General features: G+C 58.4%; 1 protein-coding gene across 1 annotated transcript; it reads left to right on the top strand.

The window, feature by feature from the left end:
* The first annotated feature begins 291 nt into the window (after positions 1-291).
* Positions 292-26,464, top strand: LOC135972205 (kinesin-like protein KIF21B). The gene is given in 24 exon segments (XM_065579473.1): positions 292-2,130; positions 2,826-2,925; positions 3,399-3,590; positions 4,589-4,788; positions 4,932-5,039; positions 6,276-6,344; positions 7,066-7,274; positions 7,517-7,709; positions 7,840-8,034; positions 10,341-10,442; positions 11,895-12,060; positions 12,522-12,582; positions 13,075-13,132; positions 13,830-14,035; positions 14,579-14,653; positions 15,418-15,497; positions 15,500-15,530; positions 17,379-17,417; position 17,862; positions 19,266-19,401; positions 19,901-20,081; positions 21,200-21,364; positions 22,934-23,133; positions 24,492-26,464. Coding segments are annotated over 23 exon segments (2,784 nt in total). The 5' UTR covers positions 292-1,983; the 3' UTR covers positions 23,004-23,133; positions 24,492-26,464.
* The last annotated feature ends 1,058 nt before the right edge of the window (positions 26,465-27,522 follow it).

The following is a 27,522-nucleotide window of genomic DNA, read 5'->3' as shown; positions in this document are numbered from 1 at the left end:
CAGACCTGCGGGTGGCTATATTACAACAGAAAAACTTCAAAAACAGACTCCAACGAGAAACTGCTGAGCTAGAATTGATATGCAAACTAGACACAATCAACTCCGGTTTGAATAAAGACTGGGAATGGCTGAGCCATTACAAACATTGAATCTATCTCCCCTTGTAAGTATTCTCACACTTGTTATCTAACTGTCTGTACTGAGCTAGCTTGATTATCACTTCAAAAGTTTGTTTTCTCTTAATTAATTGGCCTCTCAGAGGTGGTAAGACAACTCCCACCTGTTTATGCTCTCTGTCTGTGTGTATATATATCTCCTCAATATATGTTCCATTCTATATGCATCCGAAGAAGTGGGCTGTAGTCCACGAAAGCTTATGCTCTAATAAATTTGTTAGTCTCTAAGGTGCCACAAGTCCTCCTGTTCTTCTTTTTGCTGGATACCAGTAATATTCTAAACTTCAACTTCACTTTGGGAGTCAATTGGACAAGTCTGTACAAACTAATACAGGACAATAGACAAATTAGCCAACTGACTGAAGCCACACGGACCCAGGTTCAAACACGCAGTTTGGCTATTTTACATCAGGGATCTGAAATATTAAGAGTATCTGCACAAGCGGAGCAAATCATGACGCACCATTGGTATGATATTTTAAAGGGATGGTCCCCATCCTGGTCTTCAACTTTAACAATTATGTTACATCCAATTGTTGTTTTCTTTATTCTGATAAGCTTAATGTTAATCATAATGTGTGGTATGTGCTGCTGGATGAAAAGGCTGTACTTTAAGCTAAAACCACAAGCTCACATTGTTTCCCAATATATAGCCTTAAAACAATTGCATAAAGTGTGACCCATTCAATACCCCTGGATTGAAGGGTCAAAAGGGGGACAATGTAGAACCAATGTGAATGAAATTGTTTTTAAGTTATCCACTGTACCATTGTAACTTCTGTTGCTACATTGTAACTTCTATTACACTTGCCATTTTGCCTACATTGTAACTTCTATTACACTTGCCATTTTGCCTACATTGTAACTTCTGTGCTATATTGTAATTCAAACCCCATTTTAAAATGCTTACTCCATTTTGTAAGGGCTTGCTGCAACCTTCATTTTTGCAAACCCGGCTGTAACTTTATTAGTCTAGTTAAGATGTGTGAATGAGGGATGTATGGGTGATAGAATCAACCTCCAGCACCAGCCCGTCCTGATGAGATAAAGTTCAAATACCAACGGCTGAAGAACTAGACAACAGCCCTAACTCAAGCAAGAAGCATCCACCTTAAAAAGAAACAACAGAAGGAAGATCAAAGCCAGGTCCCAGGCTGACAGTCACGCCTGCAATTGACGGGTGATCAAGTCAAACCCAGAGGCGGCGTGACACAGCGAGACCTAGAGACTTTGAATCCAAAAACTCCTATAAAAAAGGAAGGGTGAGATGAGAGACTTTGGGTAACGTTCTGCTATCAACATCAAGGAGCATCGGTGCGCGCCCGACAGAGACCCGGCTCCCCCTCGTGCTCAGCTCTCCTGGCCAGTTAGCTGTCACGAGCTACGATCCCAAGCTGCGAACTCAAACTACACTCAGGACTGGTAACTATCCAGCAGCTGCAGAACATTTTGGTGTGTGTGTGTGTGTGTGTGTGTGACTGTATGTGTATAAGCATTGAGGTATTTGTTAATAGTTACAGATTAATAAATGTGGCATCTTTGCCTTGACCCCTAAAACGATCCTGTATAAGTTTGTGGGACAACACATTGTCCTGCCCCATCATTGGGAAGCCAAAGCCATACAGCAGAGAATCAGGACTCCTGGGTTCTTTTCTCAGCTCTGCCTCTGACGTGCCACATGACCTTGGGTGAGTCCCTTCCCCTCCTTGTGCCTCAGTCTCCTCATCTGGTAACACTGCCTGGCCCGTCCCTCTGGAGGGCAGTGAAGCTGGGTTCCTGAAGGGCTCTGAGATGGAGGGTGTTGGGGATGTATGGTCTAAGGGGACCGTGTGCCAGGGCTCCCCTGTCACCGGGGTTCATCCCGTCTCTTCCTGGCAGCCTGGAGAAGGAGGCCTTTAAGAAGAGGCCAAAGCTGCAGCAGGAAAACTGGGAGGAGACAGACGAGAACGAGGAGGTGAGGGAGGCTTCCCCCGTGGAGTGGGGGGTGGGAGCCCGATTGCTAGCCAGAATGCCAGCGGCTTTCTCTGTGCCTCGCCGGCGCTTGGGGCAGCTGTGTCCTGCCACACCCTGGGAGGTGGGGCAAAGCCCAGCCTGTCTGTGGGAGTCGCAGGGGATCTGGGGGGCAGGGGCAGGGTCCATGACCACCCCCCCATAGGGCAGCCAGTCTGCTGCTGTTTGGCCCCGCCTAGGTGTGGAGAGTGGGGGCAGGGCATGGCCGAGGATGGCGCGTAAGACAGTCCCCTCTTCTCCCTGGCAGTGCCCTGTGCCATCTGATACCCTGGCAACAGGTGGGGCAGGGCAACTAGCCACAGGCCTTTCCGTGCAGCTGGGCTTTGTCCCGTGAACCGTGTCCCCTCTGCCCCAGCCGTTCTCATCAGGTCCTTCATTTTCAGCTGCCATCTCAGCGGGGAGGGTGGGGGGAACTCCCCAGACATGGCCCACTCCCTTTGCAGACAGGGATCAGCCCTGCCCCTGGCCCCGGGTCAAACGTCCTCTCTCCTGCCTCTGCCTGGCACTGGTTTCCGAGGCAATCGTTTTAATTCACCCACATCTGGGGGTGGCGGATGGGGAGAGGCCTGAGCCCCTGCAACGATAGGAGAGGGGCCGAAGGCTCCTGATCTCTGCCCTAACCCTGCGCTTCTTTCCCAGGAGGAGGAGGAGCGGGAGGAGAGTGGCTGTGAGGATGAGGACGAGGATTCGGGCAGCGACGAGAGCCTGGTGGACTCGGACTCCGATGCGGAGGAGAAGGGTAACTCGGAGGGCATGGCGCCCAGCTCTGTGCTCAGGCTGGGGCCGGGGATATCTACAGTGACTCAGGGCTGTGCCCCTTTTGGGGAGGCGGTAGGCGGCTGCAGTGGGCCTGTAGGGTGAGCTGGGCAGGTCTTGGCTGGAGGTGCACGAGGTGCCAGTCAGGGTGCTAAGGTGGTCCGGCTCAGCTGGTGCTCAGTGGCACAGGCCTGGCTGCCAAGCTCTGTCCCTTCCTCCTCAGCCCCCTGCATTCGCCTTCGGCTACCCAGGCAAGGCTAAGACCGCAGGAGCGAGATGCCATCCCCTCTGAGTCCTGCCTCATCTGCCTCCTTTCCTCTGCAATGCCAGAGTCCATAGGGGACCCGTGAGCCAGGCACTGCCCCTCCCCTCTCCAGGCCAGCCCAGGACTGCCTGGCTCTCTCCTCCTGACCTCCCCGGGACTGCCTGGCTGCCTGACTCTCCCCCCACCTCTAGTGGTGAATTTCCAGGCTGATCTGGCCGACCTGACCTGCAAGATCGAGATCAAGCAGAAGCTGACTGACGAGCTGGAGAACAGCCAGTGGCGCCTGCAGACCCTCAAGCACCAGTACGAGGAGAAGCTGATCCTGCTGCAGAACAAGATCCGCGACACCCAGCTGGAGAGGGACCGGGTGCTGCAGAACCTCAGTACGGGCAGTGCCCCCTCCACCCCCCTGCTCATCCCATCGCACGGGTCCTCTGAGCCAGCGCTGGCAGGAGAAACCCTGGGGTTCTCCCGGCGCCCAATGAGGCCCAAACTGGGCTGCTGCCCCCTGCATTCCATGTCCCTCTTGCAGTCCCCAGAGATTCCCGCTGGCTGCTCAGTGTCTGGCTTCCCAGCTCCTGGGATCGATCCTTCTCCTCAGCTGTGTGCCACTTGTCCCGCCTCTTGATCAGGGCTGGGCCTGGTGACCCCGTGACCTCCCAGCTGTGCAGCCCGCTGGCTGTGGGGAGACAGTGGGTGTAGGGCCCAGGGAAAGTCCCTTCCCTCGGAGGAGCTCCAAGCTCTGACACGCGTCAGGGAGACAGGGCCAGGCAAAGAGGCAAAGCCACCTGGCATCTGTGGCCAAGCTCCCAGCTGCTCCCGACTTCCTCCCAGCAAGGAAACTGTGGCTCTCCAATGCAGGAGCAGCAGCGTAGCCTGCCCATGCAGAGAACTCCATCTCCAGGGCTTTTCAGTCCTGGGCATCTTCCCCGAGGGGGGCAGCTGATGCTATAACTGAGACTTTAGTGATTGAGACACCTGCCCCCAGCTGAGTCCCACCAAACTCATTTCAGCAGCATCCCCCTCTGGGCTGAACAGCAATGGCTGCCTGGAGGAGAACAGTGTGCACCCAGTCCCTGGAGCGGTGCTGTCCCTGGCACATGCCTGGCACTGCTCTGCTGACGGGGTTATTGGTCTAAAATAGGCCCATGGTTCTGGCTTGCAGGCAATGACTGTTCTGGGCTACTCGGCCATTGAACATCTCTTGAGCTGCTGGACCAGGCAGGCCTGTCCCTGGAGGCCAAGAGTTAATCTAAAGTGTCCCCCACGGAGGGTGCTTTCCCTGGGGGCCTGGTGGGTCCAGGGGGCAGCTGGGTGGGATGGAGCGTGATGGGCTCGGCCTAGCCTGACACTCTGAGCGGCTCTGCGCCACCCCCTTCAGGCACCTTGGAATGCTACACGGAGGAGAAGGCCAATAAGATCAAGGCGGACTACGAGAAGCGGCTGAAGGAGATGAATCGGGACCTGCAGAAGCTGCAGGCAGCCCAGAAGGAACACGCTCGCCTGCTCAAGAACCAGTCGCGCTACGAGCGGGAGCTCAAGAAGCTGCAGGCTGAGGTGGCAGAGATGAAGAAGGCGAAGGTACCTGGCTGGGCAGAGGAGGAGAGGGCTGGAGGGGCATGGCCCGCTTGTGCTAGCTCTTCAAACTGGGGAGGGGCGGTGGATGGGCACAGCCCCTTGTGCACACTCCTTATGCTGGGTGTGGCTGTCGGGGGGGCCCTCAGGTGGCACTGATGAAGCAGACGCGGAAGGAGCAGCAGCGGAGGCGGCTGGTGGAGACCAAGCGGAATCGGGAGATCGCCCAGCTGAAGAAGGAGCAGCGCAGGCAGGAGGTGAGAACCCAGCTCCTCGCCAGGGCTCTGCAGAGAGGGCAGCTCTGGCTGGGGCCTGTGCCCCTCACTCGGCTCTGAGCTCCCACACCAGCTGGCCAAGGTGCAGCGGGGAGTGTGGGTTCTCCAAGGGGTCTGGGCCTTTCCTGGGGAGATGCCCCAAGCCAGGCTCCTTGGGACCAGATGGGAAGGGTGCTGGAGAGCCCTCGCTGATGCATGATGTGTCAGGTCCCCTCCCCTGTGCACAGGTGAGCAGTTACCTGGGTGAGCCAGCCTGCACCCAGAGCCCCTGACGCAGGGTGGGGCAGGGGCAGGGGAGCCCCTGTGACAGGGCAGGGCTGAGACAGGGAGTGGGGCCATTCGGGATATGGGGCAGCAGGGGAGCCCTGCAAAGCTGTGGCTGAGCCGCAGGGATGGCTGAGCAAGGTGATGGGAAATCTGGAGCAAGCGCTGCACCAACAGAGGACCAGATTCCACTCTCTATTACGCTCGTTGTAAATCTGGAGTAACTGCATTGACATTAGCGGAGTCGCTCCAGATTTACACTGCTGCTGCTGTGATGTGAATCCAGCCGTCACCTGCATCAAGAACATTCCACGTTCAGTCCTGCCCTACCTCTGCTCGACAGTGTGTTAGAGCTCTCCCGGGTGCCCGGCCGCTGGGATCAGTGCCCGGCTTGGCACCCAGGCCCGCTGCTTTCAGAGCCCGTGTTGGGCCACTGGCTGGCCAAGGCCTGCAGGTCCTGTGAAGCCAGGAATGGGGCCGGCAGCATAGAACAGCGTAAAACCCTTCCTGGTTGGGGAGCTGTGTGCTGGGCACCCTGTGCAGAAACCAGCCACCCCACTGTCTGTCTGGGGACTCCTCCCCCTGCTGAAGGCGCAGCACGTCCCCTCTCCCAACCACATGTCCATCTGTCTGTCCATCCCTTGAGATCAGCACCTGGTGGGGTGGCAGGTTCCGCCTTCCCCAGGTCAGAGGAGGTGATTGCTTCCTCCTGCATCTCTGGTTGCTGCTCAGGGCAGGTACAAATGCCACAGTGCTGCCATCAGTTACAGCAGAATAAATCCAGGTTTTACACCGCTGCTGGTGAGATCAAAATCTGGCCCATGGCCTGCACTGAGAACATCCCACGTGCTGGCCTCCATTGCTGCCATGGGTTCTACCCCAGACCCTGGGTTCCTCTTTAGTGGCTCACACCCGCTCAGGAGTCGACTGAGGCTTGGCTTCTCTCCCGCGCAGTTTCAGATCCGGGCGCTGGAGTCTCAGAAGCGGCAGCAGGAAATCGTGCTGCGAAGGAAAACCCAGGAGGTGAGTGCCAGCCCCTGCACCTGTGGGGGTCTGGAGAGCTGCTCGCGGGGCCATGACTGGGTGGGCGCTGAGGCCTGGCTCCTAGATCGGGCCGTTGGCAGGGCAGGGCCCTGGGGCTTCTCCAGACGGAATAGTCCCCTCTGCTGTCCCAGTGGGTCGTGCTCCGCCAATGCTGGGTTGTTCCCAAGGTGCTGGCCCTGGGTGGGGTGGATTTCCCACAGAGCCTGGTGGTTTTATGGCTAGGAGTAACCAAGCAGGAGATGACAGTGATTGTGGGGGAGGAAACGTCTGCCTCTGAGGGCAGCTCATCTTCTGGGGTCAGGAAGGAGGAATTCTCTGCATGCCATGTGTGACCGTGCACAACAGGCTGTGTCCCCCTCCCTCCTTCCTGGAGCTGGGTCCTGGCAGCTGACTTGGTCAGGTGACTCATCCAGGCTGCCTCCTGCCCCAGCACACGTACAGCTCACGGGACGGTGTGGTGCTTCGATCCCAGCCCCTTCCCAGCCCCTCCTGATGCATTCTGGGAAACTGCTATCCAAGGGTACCGGACCTTCACCCATCCCAGATAGGCTCAGCTCTCTTGAAAGGTGCTCAGCTGCTCCCAGGCTCACTTTGCCACCTGAGAAGCGTTGGAGTCGCTCTGCCACTGGGGTGGCTGGGGGGCGATGCCCCCTGTGGGTGTTCCCAGGAGGCCCAGCCCTCAGGCACTGCTCTCACCCAGGTCTCTGCTCTGCGCCGCCTGGCCAAGCCCATGTCGGACCGGGTCTCTGGGAGGCTGAGTCAGAAGCCAGCCATGCTGGACTCGGGTGTGGAGGTGTCCGCCAGCACCACCTCCTCGGAACCGGAGTCCGGCTCTCGCTCGGTCTCCAGCATCGTGCGCCAGTGGAACCGGAAAATCGACCACTTCCTGGGAGACCCTTCGCCCTCCGGGTCAGACCAGTGCTTCCGAATCCGTGTCTCCCGCGGCCTCGTTCCCTGCTTGGCCCTCAGGCCCTGGGCTCCTGGGTGTTAGATGGGAGCGGAGTTCTGTGGGAACACGGGAAACGATCGCTCTTTCATTGTGGGCGACTCTGCCATGTGGTTTGACACGTGAGACTCTCCACATTGGCTGGAGGCAGACCTGATGTGTAAATGCCCCTCTGTCCTGAGCACTAGTGGGCGTAATGGCCGAGCGCCCGCCTGGTGGAAGCCCCCGACCATGTCCCATCCCACTGCAGGAAGAAGTTCCCAAAGAAGGGGATGAGCCAGACCTTCAGCAAGGCGGCCCAGCTCAAGTGGCAGTCGCTGGAGCAGCGCATCTTTGACGTTGTCATGCAGAAGATGACCATCGTCAACCTGGAGGCAGACATGGAGCGGCTGATCAAGGTGAGGTGTGGGGGGCAGTGCCCTGGTGGGGATTGGGTGGTCTGAGCATGACCGAGGGCCAGGAGTGCTGGGAGGCTGCTGGCACCTGGACAGCGCCGGCTGAGGCGTTTCCTTCCCACCCGCCCCCCAGAAACGCGAGGAGCTGGCGCTGCTGCAGGAGGCGCTGCAGGGGAAGAGGGGAAAGCTGCAGGCGGAGAGCCCGGAGGAGCAGAAGGGCCTGCAGGAGCTGAACGAGGAGATCGAGGTGCTGACAGCCAACATTGACTACATCACCGACAGCATCGCCGACTGCCAGGCCACCATCATGCAGCTGGAGGAGACCAAGGTGCCTGGGGAGGGGGCCTGCGGGCGGGGGTGAGGTGCGGGGGTCTGTATATGGGGAGTTGGTCTCACGGGAGGGGGAGCAGGGGAGATCACCCCAGGGCATTGTGTGCTGTAAGGGAAAGGGGGTGCTCTGGGGGCTGGTTGATAGTTGGGGTGGGGACTGGGCGTGAGCAGGAGGCTGGCTGGCTGGACTCTTCCTCTAGGCAGTTTAAGCATAAGGGGTGCAGGAGGCAGGTTTGCAGGGTCCTCTTGCTTTCTAAGCTCCAACTATTGGGCTGAAATGTTCTGTCGTGGGTCACGCAGGGAGTCAGGGCCGAGCTGGCTCCCTGCTCTTAGCCCCCAGAGCTCGCCCCCTCCCTACAGAAACGTCACAGAGCAGCTGTTGCAGTCTGGCTGCTTTCTCTGCTTGTTTGCTGATGACGGCTGTATAAGGGCCAGTTCAGCAGGTGCCTGAGCACTCACGGGGCTGGTGCGATAGGCTGCCGTAGGCCCGTGGGTGCCAGGCTAACGGACATGGCTGTGGCTTGGCTTGGACCAGCAGAGGCCAAGAATCAGCCCTCTTCCGCTGCACGGTCTGCAAGGTCGGGGCCAGGATTTAGGAAGCCCCTTATATGTTGGTCCGTCAGGGTCTCCATCGGTGCTGGATGGTTTATTTGTGGAAGGGACGGCTGCGGAGAGCATGATGTCCACCACCAGCTGCTAGGCCCAACAGCCCTGATGGGAGTTCTGCACATGCTGGAGTCAGTGGAAGCCCTGTCCGTACCATGGGACAAATGTACCCATGGTGTATCCAGTGCTGCGGGCAAGGCGTGGTCTAGCCACGCTCAATCCTGTCTGTGTGCACAGAAAAACCCATGTCAGCACCAGGCTCCAGCCTGGGTCGCCGCCAGGCTCCAAACATGCTTAGAACATGGGCTTTCTCCACTCCCTGCATATACCGCAACACAACCTCCTGTGAGACACTGCCTCGACCCAGCCCAGTTCCACAGTGGTGTTCCTGTAGCCTAGACCGAAGCCAAGCACGGGGGGGCAGCCCGGTATTCAGAGCCAACTCCAGGTGTAGCCATGAGAGAGGGTTGAAGATGCTGTTTGCTTTTGTAGGAAATCTCAAACCCTTTTAGTTTTTTCTTTTGAAATTTCACCCGAGAAACTGGAATTTTTGTGGTTTTTCAAAATCAGTTTTGATGGTTTAAGGCAAAAAAATTGGGTGTCTTGGGAAAGAGTTTCCCTTTTCTGAAACCGTGAACTTGTGCTGAAAGCTGTTGTCAAACATTGAGTCTCTTTTCTGATGTCAGATTTTTGTAAAGGGAGGGTGGGATTTTGACCAGAATGGAAATTTTTGTTTAATCAAATATTTCCACAGAGAAACAATAGCCTAATAATGAGCCTTTCTCCCTGGCACCTGTCGGGTGTCTGTGCTCCAAGGAAAACCCCACAGCACAAGTCTCAGAGCCTGGATCCATTGCCTTGGCTCGCAGGGCTACGGGGCTAAAACGAAGAGTGTAGACATTCACACAAGGGCTGGAGCCTGGGCTCTGGAGGGTCTTGGAGCCCATGAGCGGGAATGTCTACACTGCTACTTTTAGCCCCGTAGTGCAAGCCCGAATCCTTTGGCCAGAGGCTCGCTGCTGTGGGTTTTTCTTTGCTGTGTGGACGCACCGTTAATGACATGGGGGGTCTGACCCAGGTTCAGCACAGTGTAGCTCTCTGCTCCCCTCCTAGCAGCTGGAGGTCGTAAACAGGTTTTTAGTATATGTCTATGCTTAATCTGCTACAGCTGCAAGGCTTTATGTGTAGACGCTCCCCGTTGGAGTAGGTAATCCATCTCCCAAGGAGGTGGCTGTTTAGTTCGGTCGGCAGAGCTAGACTCTCCGGGATGGTGGGGGGGGGGGGAGTGGGATTTTCACACCCTGGAGAGACATAGCTATGCTGGTATAAGTTCCCAGTGTAAACCTGCCCTTGGTTTGCTCTGGTCACCTGGCTAGCGAGCAGCTCCTGCCGTCCAGGCGGTAGAAGCTCCTCTTCTTTAAATCTGCAGGTGTGTGGTTCAGTCCCCATAGATGGCCCAATCAGGGGCCTGGTTCCAGGCACACTTCCAGTGCGAGTGCTCATGCACAGTATTGGCATGCAAGTCGTCTTCCCTGCCGCCTGCTCGCAGAGCACCTGCGTCCCTGCCGGCGTCAGCCAGTCAAGGAAACCCCCCCGGTTCCGTGGCGCTGGTGTCTCTGCTGGCCCTCTGCTTTCTGCCCTTCACCGCCCTCAGCGCCGTTCTAATTCCCCTCCCTCGGGGTCTCTCTTGCACCGTAGGAGGAGTTGGACTCCACCGACACCTCCATGGTGATCAGCTCCTGCTCCTTGGCCGAGGCGCGCCTCCTGCTGGACAACTTCCTCAAGGCATCCATCGATAAGGTCAGGCAAAGGGCCTTCAAGTGGGGGTGCAGCTCTGGGGGGTGGATCGCAGAACATGGGATCCCAGGTGGCCCCCTGTTAGCGTGGGATCACAATTGCTGCAGGTGAGGTTTGGAGCCAGGGCTATTTGGCTGCGCCTCGGGCATCCTTTGTGCGTGGGTGAGGGAGACTGAGAGGCCTGCCTGGCCTGTGTGCTGCTGGACCCAGAGAGGGGAATGGGTTTGTGACGTTATTGATATCCTCTGGGACCATATAGATCATTGTTGCAACCAAGGTCCTGTAGTGGCACCCAGATCTTGTATAAAGGGGGTCAAATGGGGTGTCTAAGACAAGGGTTATGGTTTACTGGTTATAATTATGCTGTCTATATGTGTGTATCAATTTTGTAGTTGAAGTTATGAATATTGGTTCTATACTGTCTGTATTTCAAACTTCTGCTATGCTGCTGGGTGACATCCCAGACAAAATGGTGTTAGCTCTGCCTAGCCTGCTTGATGGCCCATTAAGGACCATCAGCTATACAATGGACCCATTGAGAGAAGGCAGATACGCCTTGTAACTCAGCAAAGTATGCAGGGACTGGCCCATGTGACTCCAGACTCCATTTTGCTGTACTTTTCCACAGTAAGAACAAAGGTGTTCTTACACCTGGAAAAGACTATATAAGGCGGATGCCTCATCTCCATCTGGTCTTCAATCCTGCTTCATACCTCTGAAGGAACTTTGCTACAAGCTGAAGCTTTGAACAAAGGACTGAGGACCCATCCCAGCGGGGGATGTATTCCAGAGACTTGATTTGAACCTGCAGTTTATTCTATTGCTGCTGCAAGCCTGAACCAAGAACTTTGCCATTACTGTATGTAATTGATTCCATTTAACCAATTCTAACTCTCATCTCTATCTTTTTCCTTTTATGAATAAACCTTTAGATTTTAGATTCTAAAGGATTGGCAACAGCCTGATTTGTGAGTAAGATCTGATTTGTATATTGACCTGGGTCTGGGGTTTGGTCCTTTGGGATCAGGAGAACCTTTTTTCTTTTACTGGGGTATTGCTTTTCATAACCATTTGTCCCCATAACGAGTGGCACTGGTGGTAATACTGGGAAACTGGAGTGTCTAAGGGAGATTGCTTGTGAGACTTGCGGTTAGCCAGGGGGTGAGACCGAAGTCCTCCTAGTCTGGCTGGTTTGGTTTGCCTTAGAGGTGGAAAAACCCCAGCCTTGGGCTGTAACTGCCCTATTTGAGCAATTTGTCCTGAGTTGGCACTCTCAGTTGGGTTCCGCCAGAACCACATTGTCACAGGGGTACAAGCAGCAGCTGAGTGAGGCTGGTGTGGAACCTGCATCTGTGCCCAGGGACAGGGACTGAAGCCAGGAGCTGATTCCCCGTCCCACCCACTGGCCCGTCCTGTGTGCTGGACGGAAGGTAACCTCCTGCTCCCGCCAAACAGGGGCTGCAGGTGGCTCAGAAAGAAGCCCAGATTCGCCTGCTGGAAGGGCGCCTGAGACAAACGGATGTGACCGGCTCCTCCCAGAACCATGTGATCCTGGATGCCCTGCGGGAGAAAGCGGAGTCCCACCCCGAGCTGCAGGCGCTCATCCACAATGTGCAGCAAGGTGGGTGCTGGGCTTTTCCCTCCTGGGGACCCCCGTGAGTACTGGGCATTGGCTGGCAAAGCAGCCGGCAGCGCTGATGTGGGGCCTGGGGCTGGCAACAGCTGGGAAGGCTTGGGGTGTTTCCCTGCCCCTACAGATGGCACGTCTGCCCATTGGGACAGATGGAGCCCACCCCAGGGCTCTTGGCATTGCTCTGACCCTGTGGGCAGGAGTGATAGGCCCGCTTCATCCAGACGTATCAGCCCACATGGTCACAGCCTGTCCAGCCGTGAGGATGCACTGATGGCGCTTTGGTGGCAAAGAGTTAATGATAGCAGTGGTCTGGGGGGGTCCCAAGGACCTAAAGGGCCACACGCTGATTGGCGACCGCCTGCTGGCTGGCTCTGATCGGACCAGCCCAGTGCGGTGCCCTCCCACCCTCTGTTGCATTGACGCACCCTTGTCGGCTGTTCCTTGTGCAGAGAACGGCTACGCCAGCACAGACGAGGAGATCTCGGAGTTCAGCCTGACCTCGGAGGGGAGGTAAGCGCACCAGGGAGCGTGCAGTGTCCCAGCCTCGTGCGCCCCTGAGCGGCGGGATCTATGGAGGGAGGGGGGCGCATCTCTGTGGCACTCATTGGCAAGGTAGACCCATTAGAGCTTGGCAGCTAAATTCTCCAGGTTCTGTCTGCACCGAGCATGCTCCAGCCCCTCGGAGCTCCTACGTGGGACCCGACGGTGCACAGGCTACCCACACGCGATGACTGGCCGTGCTCAAACCCAGGCGTGCAGGGGCTGTACAGAACTGTCCCAGTAATCGTTCCTCTTGAGGGCCAGGGTCAAGACGGAGCTGGGAGGGAAGAGGGCCCCGAAAGGGACCGGGGGATGGGCTGTACCTCGAGGAATGGGAGGAGGAACCGTAGCCGGGCTGGTGATAGGGTGTTATGGGGTGGGGGTGATGGGCAGTGGTTTCTTCCTTTAGCATTAAGTTAAGCCTTAAAGGGGATCGGCCATTTAACCCTTTGTTTCCTACAGCTTCTCCCAGTCTTTCACCCTGAAGGGCTCGGCCAGCCAGGACGACTTCAAGTTCAAGGTCAGTTCACAGCCACAGACAGGGCCATTTAACATCCAGATGTGGGGTCTTTGGTCCATTGTACCCCCTCTCCCTTTGTGCTCACGGCTGGGCGGTGGCCCTTGGCGGGAGTCTTCTCCATGGGCGGAATGTCTTGGGTCTGGAACTGAAATAGCCCGGGGTCTGGTCTCCTGGTGACGGCCGTGCCTGGCGTGTTACTTTGGCCCTATAAATGGCTCCTTGAGTCGTAGAGCCCACTTTAAACCCCTAAATGCCACATCATTGAGCTGTACTGGGCTTCCCTGAATCCAGGCAAGGTGCCCTGGTGCTGTCTAGCCCTCCTCTGGGAGCAAATAAAACCCATGTGACGCCCTGGTGCTGTGCGCCCTTCCCAGAGGCTAATTGACTGGACCAGTCCCTCCATGTGCCGAATCCTCCTGGGAGAGCTGCTCCGGCACTCTGGGCCATACACGTTTCAGCCTTGCACAGGGGGTACTTCCTGTTGCCCTCATTAATGAGTTCATGAAACGTTAATGCTGGCAACCGGGGCCCAACTGAAAGGTTTCTCTAGATCTGCCACTGCTGGGTGCTTGGCCCCAGAGGCCTCTTGGAACTGAATGGCCAAGGGGCGCCAGCGTCTCAGACTCGCTCCACGTGCTACCCTCGGGGCAGTGAACTCCTCGCCTCTCAGCCCTCCCCTCCCTGTGCCACGCTACAGGGGGAACCCAAGCTGTCAGGCCAGATGAAGGCTGTGTCGGCCGAGTGCCTGGGACCCACGCTGGACATCTCCACCAAGAACATCACCAAGTCCTTGGTGTCCCTCATGGAGATCAAGGAAGACGGGATCGGCTTTTCCATCCGGGATTCCTACCGCAAGGATAAGGTCTCCCGCACCATCAGCCTGCCCACCCGTGGCAGCACCTTGTAAGCCCTGGCAAGCGTGGGCCCCACGTGCTTACAGGCCCTTGGGGGAAGAGGTGGGCTGGGCCATCGTATTCTGCCCTTGGAGCCTTGAGTCTGGACTCCTCTCGGTCGACCCAGCCTGTCCCAGCATGCAGTGGTGGGGCCAGCTTGCTCTGCCATCTTGGATTGCCAGTGTCCACAAACTGCCCGTCGGGGGGATGGGGCCTGGGGAAGGCGGGCACAAACCGTGTTCTGCTGTCGGACAGAGTTGGGCGTCCAGTCTCCACAGCCCTCTTATCGAAGGCACGGAGCTGCCTTCTCCAGCAGCAGTCTCGGTGATGAAGCCAACAGGACCTGCGCTCACAGCGCAAACCCTTAGCCGGGGCCGCTGGCCTTGGGCCCTGCCGGGGCCTGATCCAGCCCGCTGGACCCCATGCTCGGGAGGTGGATCTGTGCGCTGCCCCAGGGCTCTCGGCTCGCTTGCTCTGGGGTAGGCATGTTCAGTGCTGAAGGGCCCTGGCCCAAAGGAGGGGCGATTGCGGATCAGGTCTTGCTCTGTTCCAGCCCTAGGCAGTCCTGTGGCTCGGACACCTCGCCTCTGACCCGGAGGAAATCCTATGACCGGGGGCAGCCTGCCAGGTGAGTGGGGAGAGGCTGGAGAGCACATGGGCCTAGCTCCCCATCGGGGACCAACCTGTGCACTCGTCTGTGCCCAGGCACGACGCTGGGTGCTGGATCCAGCTGTGCCATAGAATCATAGAATATCAGGGTTGGAAAGGACCTCAGGAGGTCATCTAGTCCAACCCCCTGCTCAGAGCAGCACCAATCCCCAACTAAAGCATCCCAGCCAGGGCTTTGTCAAGCCGGACCTTAAAAACCCCTAAGGAAGGAGATTCCACCACCTCCCTAGGGAACCCATTCCAGTGCTTCACCACCCTCCTAGTGAAATCGTTTTTCCTAATATCCAACCTAGACCTCCCTCACTGCAACTTGAGACCATTACTCCTCATTCTGTCATTTGCCAAGCTCCATCCTCTTTGGAACCCCCATTCAGGTAGTTGAAGGCTGCTATCAAATCCACCCCATACTCTTCTCTTCTGCAGACTAAACAAGCCCAGTTCCCTTAGCCTCTCCTCATAAGTCATGTACCCCAGCTCCCTAATCATTTTTGTTGCCCTCTGCTGGACTCTCTCCAGTATGTCCACATTCTTTCTGTAGCGGGGGGCCCAAAACTGGATGCAATACTCCAGATGTGACTCACCAGTGCCGAATAGAGGGGAATAATCACTTCACCATGGGCTGGCACTTCAGGCCTCCCTGTGCTGAGTGGAGGTGCGGGGCAGGGGGTAGATCCCCGGACCAGGCTTGTGATCATGGGTCTCTTTCTGAACACCCCGGCTCAGGACTTCGGACGTTGGCTTCACGCCTCCCTCATCCCCTCCCACCAGGCCGCGCAATGACCGCAACGTCTTATCCCGCCTCACAGCAACCAGAGCCAGGGCTCCGCGCTGGACAAGTAAGAGCCTCGTGGGGCAAGGAGCGGGTAGGGGGGTGAAGCTCCAGGGAGCCCAGCCCCAAGAGCAGTGAATGGCAGACGGTGACTCCCATGGCTGTCCCCAGGTACCGTCCCCGCTCTGCCTCGGGCCCGGCAGTCCCAGCTGGAGTCAGCCGCAGGCTCCTGCCGGGCTAGTGAAGCGACCAGGGCGAAGGCAGAGAGCTGCAATACTGGTGCAGTAGAACTTCACATGGGGCAGCATCTCCCTGGGCAGGGGCCCTATGCCAGACCTGTCTATAACCCCATTGATATGGAGGGGGGGTCTTTGGTCCCCCTCTACTGGCTGGACCTTGTCTCGGGGCTGCCCCTGAGCTGCCAAGCCTGGGCCTTTAGCTCAGGCAGAAGCAGCTGCTGTTAAGAGCCTGGGGTGGCAGATGCCCTCCCTGTAGATGATCCATCTGGAGGCTCGTCGTTACATTGCACTGCTAGAGCCCTCAGAACAGGCCCGAAGCGGTGCCCTGGCCTTTAGCGTTGTGTGCACACACGTGGCAGTGCCCGATCCCCCGCTGGGCCCGTGGGGATCCCCTGGGGGGCTGGGGCTGTCACAAGCCCCACTAGCGGCCCTGGGCTCTTTAGCTCCTGCTGGTAGCTCTGGAGGGCCCTGGTTCAGGCCCCAGTGTGTTGGCCAAGATGGCGGCTGTCACACTGGCTGCTGGCAGAGGAGAATTTCACCCGCAGGGACGCTGCTGGGTGGGTTTGGCTGCAGTTATAAAGCGGGTGAGGTGGGTCCAGGGGGCTGCTAGCTGAGGACACTAAGCCGCCATCCCGTCCCCAGCGAAGCATGGGGCTCGTCGGCGCTGGGCTTGGCAGGGGTCCCCAGGCGGTGGGGAAGCCATTTCCCAGTCGGCCCTACCCCGGTTCTGTGTGGCACTGGCTGTGCCATCGCACCTGCCCCTTCTGGGCCCTGCTCCCTCTCCCACTGTGCTCTGTGGGGAGATGCCGGCTGCTCACAGGTCCCGGTCCCCCTCAGGAGGTGACGTGGCTGCTCTGGGTGGGGCGAGCTTTCCGCCAGGGGCCCGTAGGTGCTCCAATTGCTCCTGGTGCCAGGGGCTGTGACCCTTCGGAGGTGGGGTGGGGGTGCTCTCCAGTGGCAGCCTTTGGTTTCTACGGAGGAACGAGCCCACCTTAGGACTGCCTTTGACCGTCATGGGCCAGCCCCTGCACGGGTGCAAATTGGCCTAGCTGCCGTGGGGGCAGCAGAGCGGCTTTGATTTACAGCTCCCGAGGACCTGGCCCTATGGGAGCTGGTAGCAACCACCTCCCATCTGCCTCCCTGCAGAATCCCAGTTTGGCGGCGATGTTCAAACCGGGGGGAGCCCATGGCACTGCCTGCAGCTCAGGACCAGCCCCTGGTCCCCATCCTGCCTGCTATCAGACCGCACGATAGCGCAGAGCCGGACCGTGTCAGAACACCCCAGCCGTACCCCAAAACCAGGAGTGCGGAACCTGAGGGGCTAGGTTGGATGGCTGGTGGCAGTGATGAGATGGGGGACCATGGGAAGATTAAATGAAGACTGGATGCAGGAATCCCCGGGCGAGGCCTCAGGCCTGCACTGTACTGGTCAGACTGGGTGATTGTAACAGTCCCTTCTGGCTGAATGACTCCAGTCCAGCCTGAAAGATCTTGTGTCCGAGCCACGTGTCCCTTCCTGCTCCTCTGCCCCTTTCCTCTCTGGTTTTCTGTGTCCGCTCCTCCCTCTCTACCCCGCTAGCTTGGATGCAATAACAACACTCCACTCTCTGACTCCGCTGCTGCCTCTCTCATCCGGGATTTTTTCTCCCGTAATCCTGCTAATTTTCTGTCCCTAGGTCTGACGACAGCGATTCCTCTGTCTCGGAGGTGCTGAGGTACATACAACTTTCTATTGATTAGAACTCTCCTGCTTCTCGCATTTCCCTCCCCCTGCCCTGCATGCTGAATCCGTGCTGGCCAAACTCTGGGCCTTGCTTCTTTGCTAAATCTATTGGGACTCTGTCCTGGTGCTGCTCTTGCTCGCTGTGTGTCCCTCTTTCCTTCTCTCTGCTTCCCCGCATGGCCCTGGCATGCCGTGTCCGGCTGTGGAAGTCCCTTTCTGCCTCTGGTCTCCAGTGCCTTAAGGTCTGAGCCATCGTCTTGAAATGCAGTGCTGGGGGTTTAAGCGGATAGCGTACGGTGCTTTCACTGAATGGGGGCAGCTGCATGCTCTATTCTGCCTCGAGGGCAGGGCGGGTAGTGATGATATCTTGCGCTGTGTCTGGCCTAGCTGCAAGAGGCAGGGCAGGCCAGTTGTTGGAGCCGGTGGATGCTTGGAGGGTCCAGGCTATGATGCTTTTTTTTGGGTCTTCTCTCGCACCTTCAGTTCAGACATCTCCAAGCACTTGACAAACGTGGCGAGGCTGGTCAGGATTGTTATCCCTGTCTTGTGCCTCGGTTTCCCCATCTGCAAAGAGTAAACACCTGGGGTGCAGCCTCTTGGCACCGAGGATCCTGTGGCTGCTGCTGAGGCCTGTGCAGCCTCCCAGATATATTAGAGCAGCCTTGGGGTTGCTCTAACTCACTGCAACCTCCCAAAGGGCTGCTTGCCAGCTATGCCACAACCCAGAGTTCCCCTAATGGGGTGTGCTAAGGCCCTGGCTCTGCCCCCAGCATGCCTGGGTTTGCAACACGAGCCACATAGAACCAATTACACTAGCCCAAGGCAGTGTCTGTGCCAGGAGAACTCTCCTTCCCCCATTCCCTGCACATCAAAAGGGCCAGGCTGGCAGAGGAGCATCTCCCCACTGGCCTTTGGGTGCCTATTTGAGACACCGTGGGCCTGACTCTGACACCCTGAGCACCATCAGCTGGAGTAGTGGGTGCTCAGCGCCCCTCAAAAAATCCATTCCAACCATGCCACAAATGTGCCGTGTGACCCTGGGCTAGCCCTTTCCCCTCCCTTTGCCTCCGTGTCCCCACCTGTAATCCAACCCTGCTGGGAGGAGGGGAGGTGCTTAGAGATCCTGGCTGGGAAGCTGCTTTGGGGCTATCTCGGGGGGTTGAGAACTCCTGGGCTCCGTTCCCAGCTCTGCCATTGATTTGATTGTGACCTGTTAAAAATCCCTTCCCCATCTGCCAAAGTAGGGTGAAGCTCATTGCAAAACCGGAGTGGGTCAGATGGAGAGAGGGCGCTTCCCCCCCGCTGGCCACGGGGTGGTGCCCTTATGCCCCACATAGCACGGCTGGAGCAGGGCCCCAGTTTGTTCAAGCCTGGAGGTTCTGGGGGTTGGGTCCAGAGCCAGCCTGTCCCTGCTAGTCTCTGACTCCACAGGGGATGGGGCAGCGTGTGCCATGCAGCAGCCTGGACTCTATTGGCTTCGGGATCTTGCCTGGATGGGGCACAGAGGCCACCCACAGCTCTCACGGCGGGAGGGGGGTAGCTCATCTGTGCCAGCAGCGAGATGGCCGGGGGTGAAGCCCGTTTCCTTTCCAAGCCCCTGCCCCAAGCCAAGGCAGGGTCTGCACGAGTCCCTGAGCCCTTAGCACCGATGGGGTGTGACCTGCCCCCGGGGGGCCTGTCTGGGGAGCAGGCTGCCCGGCAGCTTCTGTCTGTGGTTTGCTTTGCTCCGGAGCCCCACTAGCAGGCCCTGGCAGCCTCGTGGGGCGGGATCTGGCTTCGTCCTGGGTCACCCAGCCAGCGCCCTCCTGCTGACGCCCTTGCTCTCTCTCTCCACGGAAAGGGCCTCATTAACCCCGTGGGCGGTGCCAGGAGCACCCGGATGGCCCCGTTGCAGTGCATCTCCGTGGCGGAAGGACACTCCAAGCCCGTTCTCCGTGTGGACGCCACCGACGAGCTGCTCTTCTCCGGATCCAAAGGTGCGCGCCTCAGGGGCGGGCCGGCTGCTGAGCTCTGGGTGTGATCATTGGGGAGTGAGCCTGTTACCCAGGGGAGGGGCTGAGCCACCCCAAACTGCGGGGGCAGGACAGGAGCCTCTTGCTCAGACGGCACCGGCCTGCCTGAAAGCCACAACGGGGCCGGTGCAGTTCTGGGTCCCCCCAGCAGAGGGCAGCAATGCTGCACGAGTCATTAGTTCTGAACAGCTGTGTGGTGACATCCCTGAAGCGAGTTGTTGGGGCCTCTGCCCGGTTCCTAGTGGCTGGATGTTCACCTCGCACCTGGCACTAATAGACCCTCCCCCCGTTGGCAGGTCTGGCAGAGGTGCCAGAGGCTGGATGGGCCACAGGGACTGAGCTCCCCTGGGGCACTCGTGGGAGCAGGGGGAGGCGGGGGGGAGGGAGGGAGGAAGCCATGGGGATCCTTTGCTGAGGACAGGAAGGGTCCCGCAGTGTCATGTGCTCCTGCCTCCTCCCGCAGACCGGAGCTGCAAAATGTGGAACCTGGTGACGGGCCAGGAAATCGCCTCGCTAAAGGGCCACCCCAATAATGTGGTGTCCATCAAGTACTGCAGCCACTCAGGGTTGGTCTTCACTGTCTCCACCTCCTACATCAAGGTGTGGGATATCCGGGATTCGGCCAAGTGCGTCCGCACCCTCACGTAAGTACCTGACGCACGGAGGCTGCCCTGTGGGCCTGGCCAAGCTCGACGCACTGCCCTGCCAGCGTTCTGCACTCAGGGCAGCATTGCAAAGGCCAGGCGGCCGGGCTGGTCTGCAGGGCTGAGTCTAGGAATGCTGCAATGCAGGTCGTTCTAGCCTGGCCTGGCTCGTGGAGGCTCCGTGGCTTGGTGCTCTGCTCTCAGGGAAGTTGCTCCTCTCGTCTGTTTCGGGGGGCACCGTGCACCCTACAGTTGCTTTGATCAGGGATGGGTAATGACCCATCTGCAGCTGCCAGCACCGTTTCCAGACCCCAGCGAATCAGCCCCTCTCTCTGGTGCCCAGCCACAGACTGAGACTTCTCTTTTAGGCCTCCCCAATCTGACTGGCGGGAACAGGAGCGGCGCCAGGGTTTTTGGCGCCCTAGACGGGGGTCCTTCCGTGCTCCCGGTCGTCGTCGGCAATTCAGCGGTGGGGGGGTCCTTCCGTGCTCCCGGTCGTCGTCGGCAATTCAGCGGTGGGGGGGTCCTTCCACGCTCCCGGTCTTCGGGGCACTTCGGCGGCGGGTCCTGGAGCAAGTGAAGGACCCGCTGCAGAATTGCCGCCGAACACCCGGAGCGCGGAAGGACCCCCCGCTGCCGAATTGCTGCCCCTCCCCCCCCCAAATCCTGGTGCGGTCGCCTAAATGGAAGCGCCGGCCCTGGGCGGGAACATGCCTGGGCTGCCTGTCAACATCAACTCCAAGCCAGGGGTGGGGTTTGTGTCGCTCCGCCCTGGGCGTGGAGCTGGCATGCCTGCTGGTACGGGTCTGGCTGGCTGCGCGGCAAGGCACCTCCCTTGGGTGCCGAAAGCTGCTGCCTGGGTCACCCTTGCTGTGCCGTTGCTCCCGGCTTGAGGGGACGTGGGGCTGAGCGGGGGGGTCTCATCCTGGCACCACTGGCACTGCATGTGGCCAGGAAGGGGCGTTGCTTCCCCCTATAGATGGCTGGGGACAGACGCTGTCCAGCCTTCCAATCAGTCCACAACGGGCTAGATCTTCCATTCCACACTGTGTAAATTGCCCCCTCCCTCCCCCGAGGGTCTCTGCCTTGAGGCTCACCTGTTTGTCTCTTTGGCTTAGCTCTTCAGGTCAGGTGATCTCTGGGGACGCCTGTGCCAGGACCACCACCCGCACCATTGCCAGCGTGCAGGGCGAGCACCAGATCAACCAGATCGCACTCAACCCCACCGGCACCATGCTCTACGCTGCCGCCGGGAACTCTGTCCGCATCTGGGAGCTCAACAGGTCCGGGCGGGGCTAACTCGGGCCCCCAGGCAAGGGCAGCTCTTGTGGGGAGGCAGACGGGTGCTGCGTAGGCAGAGGGAGCAGTCGTTCTGGGCTGAGCGGGGGCCCGCTCCCTCCCGGCTGGAAGCTGTGTTATTGAGGCAGGGGTGGATTTGGACTGGCACCGGGGGAAGCTGCACTGGCACAAACCCCAGCGTGGAGCAGCTTAGCCTGTTTGCTCCTGGGCTTTGCACTACATCAGCCCCAGCAGCTGCTGATCACGCCCAAAGGGGGCTGAAAGTAGGACCCAGTGCTCCTCTCCCAGCTGCAGCCCTTAGGGCAGGGGTGGGGAACCTTTTCTCTGTCACTGGCCATTGACCCACAGGAAAAATCACGGTAGCCAGTTCTATAGGGCTGGGCCCCACCTGCTGCAGTTAAAGGGCTCAGTGGCCTATGGCGAATGGGGACAGGTTGGTCTGGGGGTAGATAGCGCTCGGCGTTGTCCCTATTTCTGACCCCGGTGAGTGTGGCTGTCTGGTCTCCGGGCGCCACAGGCCGCGGTGCCTGGCTCTCCAGGTCAGTGGTGGCGCGCAGCAGTGCGGGGATGGCCTCCGGTGGGTCTGGGATAGAGCAGCAGCCGAAGGGGGCGTGCAGGCCGGTGCTGGGAGGCAGGAAGTCTGGCTCTGCCATGAGACTTGGCTAACATTTCAGAGGCCTCCATTGATTTTTTTTTTTTTTTTTTTTAGTGGTGGGGGGCTCTGTTTTGGAGAACCTACCGTGTGCCCGCCCGGGGCTGGGTTGTTCAGAGGAGCTGGGCACTGTGGGAGTCAAGGGGAGCAGTGGGGGCTCTGCTCCTCTGAAAATGGGGTGGTTGGGGTGTCCCCCAAAATGGAGCTGCCCAGAGCTAGTCACCATTTGTGGCTGTGTGACCCTCCCCCACAGTCTCTCCCCTATGAAATGCTCATTTTTCTTCCCACTGGAGCGCTGAGGATTGATGGCAGACAAATAATTAGAGAGATGGGGGGTGAGGGGGAATCTCTTTTTTATTGGACCAGCTCCTGTGGGTGGAAGGGACAAGCTTTCAAGCCCCACCCTGGAAGAAGAGCTGAGTTTGCAGACTTCTCCCTTCCCCCCACACACACAGAAATTGGTCCAATCAAAGAGATTCTCTCCCCCATCTTGTGTGTCTCGTATCAGGGTTGCCAGCACGGCTTGGATTGATTAGAGCTTGGAGATCCCCTGGTCAATCCCAATGAGCAATTGTCTCCTGGGGCGGAGCCCTCTTCTCTCCTGCTGAGCTGTTTCTGTAGCTCACCAGAGTCCCCTTGTCTTGAATTCAAATCCTCGGCTGCTGCTTGATGAGAAATCAATCGGAGCTTAAAAATTCCAGCTCTCAGCCACGGTACAGATGTGGGGGGTTTGTCTCAGCCCATTACAGAGCCAGCAGCCAACTGCAAACCCAGCATCTGGCTCTGGCTGCTGGCCTGACCCTGCCCTGGAGCTCAGGGGGCAGTTTGGGTCTTGATGGCCCCGGCTGGCAGCGTGGATCGTGGGCGCTCACTGGCTCTGCCCTGTCTCTGTGCCTGCCAGCAAATCCCCAACGCGCACAAGGACTGGGTCTGCGCCCTGGCCTTCGTCCCTGGCTGCCCCATGCTGCTGAGCGCCTGCCGCGGGGGCGTGGTGAAGGTCTGGAACATGGAGAACTTCACACCCGTTGGGGAGATCAAGGGCCACGACAGCCCCATCAATGCCATCTGCACCAATTCCAAGCACATATTCACTGCTTCCAGGTGAGGGTGGTGGGCTGGGCTAGGCCCCTGCGGCATGGGGGAGGGAGGTCTGACCCCCAACTCACCCCAGTGCAGCAGAGCTGCAGGAGCTCTCCAAACCCACTGTTGCTCCCCGCATGTGGCAGGGCCTGGAATGGCGCTGGGAGTGAGGGATGGGAACAGCGCCGGAGCCGGGCTGCAGGCGGTTTGGTGTGGGGCAGCAGTCGGCTGCAGGGCCCCCAACCCCTCCCCATCTAGCCTCTCGTCTCCTCCATCTCTCAGCCATTGTTAGGTCGCCCCACAGTGAGGCTCTTCTGCCCCATCCAGTTATGCCAAGCGCTGGTCCTGCCCTGCCCCGCCATGCTTTTGGGATGCTCTTGCCAGCTCCTTTGATGTGCCGGGACTAGCCAGACCTGGTGCTGCTGGCCCTGCCACCCTCAGCGCAGAGAACGGACTTCCTGCCAACCGGGCACCAGCTCCTCCTCGACGGTGCCTTGTGCATCTCCAATGAGAGCACCACCGCCCCCTCCTTCTGCTCCCCAGCCCCTGTGCACAGCCCTGGCCCCCAGAGGGGGTCCCCGGGTTCACAATGTCTCTGGCACCGTCTCTGATCTCCTCTTTTCCGACCATGTCCCTTTTCTCCTTTCCTTTCTCTTCCCTCCCACCCCCCCTCGGTTTCTCTCTGTGCCGCAGTGACTGCCAGGTAAAGCTATGGACTTACGTGCCTGGGCTCACCCCCTGCCTTCCTCACCGCGTCCTTGCCATAAAGGGGCGTGCCACTAGCCTGCCTTGACCCTCCTCCTGCTCTCTCTGGCTCTCACCCCCTCTGGCTCTCTCTCCTTTTCTTTCTCTGTCTCTTCTCTCTCCGCTCTGGTCTCAGCTGCTTCTTAACAGTATGAGATTCTTTTGGATTTTCCCCCCATGTAGAGCTCTTTGCAAGAGGAGACTGTCCTCTTGCCCCCCACCTCCCAGTCCCCCAGGTGATTGGATTCAGTGGCCAGCTCGGGGGTTTGCCCATCTGACTACTGCTCCTCCTGGGCCACTGCTGGGGGGATCCCCACCCCCCACTGCGTCACTGGCCACTGCCAGTGAGGTGCCACTGGCTGAGCCTGCGTTACTGGCAGAGTGCCCTGTTACTGGCGCTCTGGGGGATTATCCCGCTGGCGGGAAGCTGGGCGCATCTGCTCCCTCCTTGCGCCGGTGCCCGCCCGCCTGGGGCACAGCGGCCTTGCTCTCCTGGGCTGCAGCGTGATGCATTTGGAGGCGGGGGAGTTGGGGGCAGGGCCTGGCCCGTAGCTGATTGTACTCGCTGTGCTGCCTCTCCCAGCTGGGGCGGGGGCGGCCTCCAGCCTCACTTCCTCTCTCTCTTCCTTCCCCAGCGACCTGACAGTGAAGCTCTGGAGCCGGAGAAGATTGCTGAACGGCCTGACCTAGGCACTGGAAAGGCCGGAGCCAGGGCGACTGTCAGGCTCCCTGGCGGGCCCAGGCCCCAGCCCCTCTCCCTGGCTGTGAAGAGCTGGGAGCGGCCTGGCCTGTGTGTGCTCCAGTTTCCAGGACTCTGGGGTGACGGCGTCTCAGCTGGGGCTTTGTGAACTGCCCGCTTCCATGGCTAGGGGGCATCGTTCCCGTCCAGCCCCACGCTGGGTTTCCATGATGCAGAAGGCTTTCTGCTGACCAGGGCGTGGCCAGGCAGTGCTTCGGGACATGGCCTTGCCAGCCACGGGGAGGACCCCAAGCTGAGAGACTCAACGGGATCATTCCAATCTGTCCCGCAGCCCGTTCAGCAGCCCCAGATCCTGGATGTGCGAGAGGGATCCTGCCACCTGCATCCTGCTGCTGGCCTCTGCACCTCCTGGGTGCCTGGGGTCTCATTCCTTCTGCAAGCGGCTGCAGGCCCCTCTCCACACTTCGTCGTTCAGCAGAGCTGGGATCTGCCGGCCGGTACCGAAATACGGAGGGGACTTGTGTGCTGCTGACCCCAGCCTAGCACCAGCAGGGTGCATGGAGCCCCGTTCGCAGCACTGGCTGTGGTACCCTCCTGGAGCTGGGACTCACTCTGTCCCATCTGCTACCATATGTGCTGCAGGGGCAGGGCTGACTAAGGTCTAGCACCCCACGGCTCACCCCTTTCAGGCCCCCAATTAGCTGTTAGCACCGTAGAGCCAGAGTGCTAGCCCGGTTCCTACTAATCACTGGTGACAGGGCACAGTATCCACTTCAGAAGCCGACTCCTTTAGCCCCCAAAGCCTTGGGGGAAGCCTGTGGTTCCGACAGGTCCCATCCCTTATGGTCCTCAGGACACAGTAGTAACTCCCCTTCTGAGGGCCCTGTTCTGCAGCCCTTATGTTGGGCAGGGCTGTGGGCCTGCAGCAGGAGACTTTGCTTGGCAGCACTCCCCAGCATAAGGGTTACAGACCTGGGGCCGCACTACTCGGAAGGTGGAGTCTCATGAGCAACGGGGTGTCCCAGCACTGCCTCTCTCCCAGGACCCTGTTTCCTTCCTGGTCCTTTACACGCAGCCCTTCCACCTCCGCTGACCCCCATTTCAGGTACGATCCCCCAAAGAGCACAAGGGTCAGTTTTTTTCTCTGAGCTGACCGGCTCCCATGCCACCACCCCCTTCAGCCCTAGAAACAAAGTCACTTGCTTTAAGATTCCAAGGCAAAGTTTCTCTCTGGTAGAGCTGGGTTGTGGGACCCAGGGGAGTAGGACAAATGGCCTTCATCGGTGGCCTCTTCAAAGGCAGTGGGCCATTGGCACTGGGACTGACCTAGAGCGGGGCTCGTTCCACCCCTCCCTGCCATACCCCAAAGTTCCACCCAGCGATTCTTCTGGTGCCCAGCCCTGCAACTCTTAGCTGAATTGTCCCATGCCTCACCCTGTTCGTCCAGGGGCTCCTCCACCTTCCACTACAGCCCTGCTTTACCCTGGGACAATGCCCAGCCTGGGGTGTAGTCTGTCTGCATGATCCCCACCAGGCACTGGCAGGAGCACTGCTTTACATTAAGGTTCTTTTGGTGATGGGCTAACCTTACCCCTGTCCTGCATTTCCAGTGTGAACAGCTGTAGATGGAAACCCAGACAGTAGAGATGGAGCAGGACTAACCGTGGTCACTTTGTCTAGCCCTCACCCTGTGTCTATACTATAGAAGTGTTGCAAACAGCAGGTGCATTTTCCTGCCCGGATAGGATTTTGGAGATGTTAACGCTTGCTACGGCTTTCTCGCTGTATGGGTTGTGGGATCCATTGGAGCGGTCTGTGTTCTGTGTACAGGACAAGATGTGTAGATCTTTTATACCTGGATGTATTACTGTAATTACAATTATTTAATCAATAAAATGAATAAATGCCTTAAAGTACATCAAAATGAAACAGAGGATTGCTATGTACAGGGTGGGAGATTGCATGTGAGTGATGTTCGTCCATCGTTATCGATGAAGACCTCAACCACTCATTCTTTCGATGACCGGGTTCTGTACATCCGAAGATGACTGATCAGTCCGATTCGGGCGTGGAACGTCCTGTCACATGTCGGGCAGACACGTCATGGCACTGTCGATGATGTACAAGCAGCTCTGGACTTGCGCAGCTCACGCTTTTTTTCAGCCTCAGCAATACGCCTCGCCTCAGAGGTATTACTGCCTGTGTGAATGAATGTATAGCCACAGCCTGACTCGGACAGCTGTCCTTCATTAGCAAGGCGAGTTTCGCTAAGGGCTGCAATGTCAATGTTGCAGCGTGCGAGCTCTCTAGCGACAAGTGCTGTTCTTCTCTCCGGTCTGTCTGCCGTGATGTTGTCCAGTAACGTGTGCACATTCCATGATCGGTGTCACTCTAAGTTTTGTTTTTATACGACCGCTTTTGTGGGATCCCCGCCAGCCGCGGTATGCTGGCCAGGGTAAGGTGAAGCAGGCAATGTTCTAGCCCCCTCCTCATTCTACGGAGGTGAGCAGTGCAATCCTGAATAGGGCTGCTCAGTCGCTCAAGAAGTTGCCAAGCTCCACTGCTGCTTCGGTCAGTGAGGAACGACCATTATGCCTGAGCCGCCTATGTGCAGGTCCGCAGCTACAGCTCCCGGTGCATCCACACCTGCTGCTTCGTCGCTCGCCCATCGCCACAGGACTTGATATGATGTAATATGATATGATATGATATTATGTCGAGACTTGCGCGTGAATTGGATTAAAGTGAGGGAGAGTTGTGTGACGTCAGCCTCACTCTCTCTTCCCAGTTCCTATCTGTATCCAGTGGCAAGACAGAAGTCGAGACGGCTGGAGATAGGGCAGGGCGCAGTGGATGACCAGGACGCCTACGTGTCTTGTCGTGCTCTTAAGCGTTCCACAACGCTTGCTGTCATCGCCTTCCTGACCATTGAACCAGGTTGCCTCAGTCAGCCAGATCCAGCCTTC

The sequence above is a fragment of the Chrysemys picta genome, unplaced genomic scaffold (genome assembly GCF_011386835.1).
Source record: "Chrysemys picta bellii isolate R12L10 unplaced genomic scaffold, ASM1138683v2 scaf329, whole genome shotgun sequence".
Classification (NCBI taxonomy): Eukaryota; Metazoa; Chordata; order Testudines; family Emydidae; genus Chrysemys; species Chrysemys picta.
The sequence above is the reverse complement of the archived record's forward strand: the minus strand, read 5'-3'. Positions and strand labels throughout refer to the sequence as shown.